We start from the raw sequence: 4,870 nt of genomic DNA, 5'->3' as shown, positions 1-4,870 counted from the left end.
ATAGTCCAAAAAGAGGGCCCACTCAGCAATCTCAGTATGAGTATCAGTTTGTGGCCCAAGATGATCAGGGCCCGTCTTTGCGTTAAATTTTTTAGAACTGGGGACCTGAGAGGATATGTCTTCAAGGACTGCAAAAAGCAAGCCCCATAATTCCCCTTTACCTTGAGCTGTGGAATGCTTCGGGAGCAGATGGACATTTACGCACAGGATGCTGTCCCCTGACTAACAAAATCTGAACGTAACTAGGCCGAGGCTTTTCACAACTTGAATTTCTGCTTTTAAATTGACAGCAACTAGACCACCACGACCTCATCCTTTTGCATGAGTGTGAATTGCTGGGGTAGCGAATGCTCTATCACCCTGTAAGGTTGCCACCATGGCATGACCTCTGTAAAAGAAACGAGTCATCTTTGTTGCTTGCTGGTCCCTTCATTGAGCAGATCAGCTGTGCTTTCCCGACCAAATCCTCCTTGCCTCATCTTCATGCGCAGTGGCAACGTGTGACAATCATGTCAGGGAACACCTGGGTGACCAATTTCCCCTCACTGCCATAATGCATGATCACCATTGGCTCGTAGCCAGCTGGGACACAGCACGGTGCTGGGGTCTCCCCAGAGAGCCTGTGGAGCCGCGACTTAATCTGGGCGTGGATGCTGGCCGGCTTGTAGTTGTGGGGGCAAGAACCTTTGCAGAACTTCATGGAGTAGCTGCTGGGGGCCACCACCCAGTCAGACCACCCAATGGCCTCGAAGGAGACCTTCAGGGACCGGAGGCAACACTTCCCCTCGCCCTTTCCGCACTCCTCATCCAGCTGCCGCGGCTTCCTCACCCGCACACGCTCCTGCGTCGCCACCTCCAGCGTCAGCGTCTCAGCTCCTTCTGTGGTGGCCAACAAGGTGGTCGCGTCAGCTAAGAACTCCAGTCCCAGAAGAAGTCTTTGCTCTGTGTTTGCCATCCAGTGATCCACAGCATCTCTGAGGTCAAGGGTCTGTGAGGTTCTTGAGAGGACCTGGGACCCCAGAAGTTTGGGGGTCCCTCCATCCCCATCCGCCAGTTTGTAGATGTTGACATGCAAGGGCCAGGTAGAGTTGGATCTGGAGATGGCAGGAAGGTAGAGGGCCTCCTTGAAGAGCCGCAGCTCAGCCCTTAGAACGAGGAGGTTCTGGTGGAGCGACGCTGTCCTGGAGAGTTCTAGGCTGTAGAAGGGCCCGTGGAAGTCACTGGCCACCTCCAAACGTCCTGGTGGACCTTCTGGGACAAGTTTCACTTGAGAGAGAAAAAGAGAAACAGGAGGGGTAGAAATGAAGTTTGGCTTACTCTACAAGGCAGTTTTTTTATGTAACTCAGCCTCCCCGCGCCAAACTGAAAGAGCATTAACCAATCGAAGGCTCCGAAGAGCTGCCGATCTACCTGCTACATCTTATGGCTGTATTCAGTGATGGGATCCAAAAATTTTAGTAACAGGTTCCCGTGGTGGTGGGATTCAAACTGTGGCGTAGCACCAATGGGGCTGGGTCGGGCATGACGGGGGCGTGGCCGGACATTCCGGGGCGGGGCATTCCTGGGTGGGACTGTGGCAAGGACGCAGCCGCAGCACCAGTCCTTGGGCGGGAAACGAATGCACGCAGGCGCAGGCTGCCACGCATGCCGGTGCACCTCCTGCTAGACTGCTTCCAGTTCTGCGCGCTACTGCTGAGAGGAGGGCGTAACTAAGGCAAAAATCACATGGCAAAATCACCCATTAGTAACCCCCTCTCGGCACACACAAATAATTAGTCACCTACTCTCGGGAACCTGTGAGAACCTGCTGGATCCCACCTCTGGCTGTATTGTTACGGCTTCCCCCAAAGATTTCCTGCAATTGTAGTTTGGCGAGAGTCCTGATAATCCTACAGGAAAAATACATTAGGCTCCTTTCAGGAATGTGATGGAATAATTATTTTAATATTTGTGACCATTTTCAGTTTATGTATTGACCCTGTTCCTACCCAAACAGTACTCAAGTTACACGATGGCCCGCACAAATCTTTTAAAATGTTTTAGGGCAGGAAATAAAAAAGTTTCTTCTATGGAGTTCCACCTGGTTTTTACCCCTACACCATGGGTGTCAAAATCGCAGCCCTCCAGATGTTCATGAACTACAACTCCCATCAGTCCCTCCCAACATCAGCATTGACTATGCTGGCAAAGGCTGATGGGAATTGTAGTTCATGAACATCTGGAGGGCCACGAGTTTGTCACCTGGGCCCTACACGTTTCATTTCCAGACTCGAAACATTTTAGATCAGCGATGGCGAACCTTTTCGAGACCGAGTGCCCAAACTGCAACTCCAAACCCACTTATTTATCGCAAAGTGCCAACACGGCAATTTAACCTGAACACTGAGGTTTTCGTTTAGAAAAAAAGTTGGCTCAGAGGCGTGCGTTACTCAGGAGTAAGCTTGGTGGTAGTTGATGGCTTTGCTTTGAAGCAACTGTGCAACTCTTCCAACGGGTGAATCCCGACCCTAGGAGGGTTTACTCAGAAGCAAGCCCCATTGCCAGCAACCAAGCTTACTCCCAGGTAAAGGATCGCGCTTCAGTTCTTCCCATGAAAATCAGCGGGGTTTAACAGCGCTGAACAGGGTTACCTACACTACTTCCCCAGAACTAGGTCTTAGGTTTAACGCTAATAATTGAGGGCAGTGGGCCAGGCCAGCCTAGATGTGTGTGTGGGGGGCACTCTGTTTGTGCATGCCCACAAAGAGGACTCTGAGTGCCACCTCTGGCACCCATGCCACAGGTTCGCCATCACTGTTTTAGATGAATCCCCCTTTGAAACGATTTTTACGGCCGAAACGTTTTGAAAACGTCTTTAGTTGCTGTGGGATCAATTGAATACGTTTCTCATGCGTCTCTGCTTCCCTGAACTTCCTCCGAAGCGCCATTTTCTGAGTTCACTCCGTTCCCCTCGCCTGTTTGTTTGCAGCATTTCTCTGTTTGTTATCTTATGGGGGGGGGCAATCTTGGAAGCATCAAGTGTACGAGGAGTGTAGAACGCAGCACAAAGCATTGAAGCACCGAAGCATCGATTCAACGCAGAACTAAAAAAGCGGGAAAGGGATATCACATAATGGGAGCCAGAAATTGTCTCAAGGGGGTGAGTGCAGACATACATTGTGGTAAGAGGGAGGGATTGAAAACGTTTTCCAAACGTTTTTAGGAGATTTGTGTGGAAAGGGCCAATATTAGTTTGTGGAAAGCCAGAATAGAATAGGGATTACAGAGTCATGCTACTAGCTGAGACACTCAAGCCCCTTCCGCACACGCAAAATAATGCGTTTTCAAACCACTTCCACAACTGTTTGCAAGTGGATTTTGCCATTCCGCGCAGCTTCACAGAGCACGGAAAGCAGTTTGAAAGTGCATTATTCTGCATGTGCGGAATGAGCCTCAGGTTCAAATGCCTGCTGTGCCATAGAAGCTTACTAAGGCCGAATTCCCGCTGAAAATTTAATCTCGATACAACCAAGTTTCAAAAGAATCGGCACCTTTTCATCCAGGTCCCAACATCCTCACTGAAGCACGTTTCTAGTGAAGACATCTAGGCCTACCCCTTGGGTGGGTGCCTGCTGTCAGGGGTGCAATTGTTAAGTAGCAGCACCAAAATTTCAGAGTATCTTTAGGTGAAGTTTGGTTCATGGGGGCCAAAGTAGGCATTTGAACCTGAGGGCCAATTCTGGTGGGCGGAAGGCAACAACCAGGGAAAGCTCCAGCCCTGCTTGGAGGCCTACGAGGGTTCTCTGATTGGCCACAGAGGGATACAGGATGCTGGATTGGCTGCAACATTGATGTGACCTAGCAGGGAAATTCTCCTCGGCCGGCACAGCCCAAACTGAGAAGCCAGCTTGAGAAACGGCACGAAGAACTTTCCGTTCGCAAGACCCCCAAGCGATCCTGATGCTCTGACCCATCTGGGTCACAAACACGTGGATCCCCGATCCCCAAGCCGCAAGCTCTGAAACTGCTCTGGGATGGAATGATTCTTAAAACAGTTCCGGTTGGTGGGTTCTGGATGCGCACTAAGCTCCTTCCTCAAAGCTGCAAAGGAGATGCTCCCTACACGGACTTTATTTATTCAGGTATTTAAACCGCGCTTTTATCTCCAGTGGGGACACGAGCAGCTAAACCATCGTCTCCTTTTTCACCACCACCGTGTGACAGCAGGATGGCCCAAGATCTAGTGGTGGGACTCAAATAATTTAACAACTGATTCCGATGGTGGGATTAGAGCCGTGGTGGCGAACCTTTGGCACTCCAGAGGTTATGGACTACAATTCCAATCAGCCCCTGCCAGCATAGCCAATTGGCCATGCTGGCAAGGGCTGATGGGAATGGTAGTCCATAACATCGAGAGCGCCAAAGGTTCGCCACCACTGGATTAGAATAATTTAACAATCGATTCCGGTGGTGGGATTCAAATAATCTAATAACTGGTTGTTTACAAGCACCATTTTAACAACCGGTTCTGCCGAAGCGGTGCGAACCGGCTGAATCCCACCATTGCATGCAAGGCAGACAGGGAATTTGGGCCCGGGGCTCCCAGATGCTAATCCAACATGCAGATGGAAAAGGTCCTTATAAACACAAGGCAGGAAGTCAAACACCTGATCTCACAGTAACTATCACTTACATTTTGCCCTTAGGAGATGAACGGCGGTTTCTGGCTCAGCTGCACTCTGGTTCGCTCTGAGCTGAGACAGCATCTCGTGATAGACGTGATGTGCCCTCCGGAGCCCGTCTCGATCCAGAGCCTGCCAGACGACCGGAGGCCTTTCCAGCCCGAGCCGCTCCAAGAGGCTCTGCTTGATGGCCTCCAGGTGCAGGCGAG

At 50.7% G+C, this 4,870-nt stretch overlaps 1 protein-coding gene across 1 annotated transcript in view; it reads right to left on the bottom strand.

Annotated features, from left to right (window-relative positions):
* Positions 1-481: 481 nt before the first annotated feature.
* The window catches only part of GDF15 (growth differentiation factor 15), a 4,483-nt gene continuing 94 nt past the window's right edge, over positions 482-4,870 (bottom strand). Inside the window, exons 1-2 of the mRNA XM_048497753.1 lie at positions 4,673-4,870; positions 482-1,266 (exon numbers count right to left, since the gene is read on the bottom strand). The exon at positions 4,673-4,870 is cut by the window's right edge and continues 94 nt beyond it. Of these exons, the coding sequence (XP_048353710.1) occupies positions 482-1,266; positions 4,673-4,870 (983 nt within the window). The remainder of the gene's footprint in view (positions 1,267-4,672) is intronic.

The sequence above is a fragment of the Sphaerodactylus townsendi genome, linkage group LG05, assembly GCF_021028975.2.
Source record: "Sphaerodactylus townsendi isolate TG3544 linkage group LG05, MPM_Stown_v2.3, whole genome shotgun sequence".
In the NCBI taxonomy this organism is placed as follows: Eukaryota; Metazoa; Chordata; class Lepidosauria; order Squamata; family Sphaerodactylidae; genus Sphaerodactylus; species Sphaerodactylus townsendi.
Note: the sequence above shows the minus strand (reverse complement) of the source record. Positions and strands in the feature narration are given on the sequence as shown.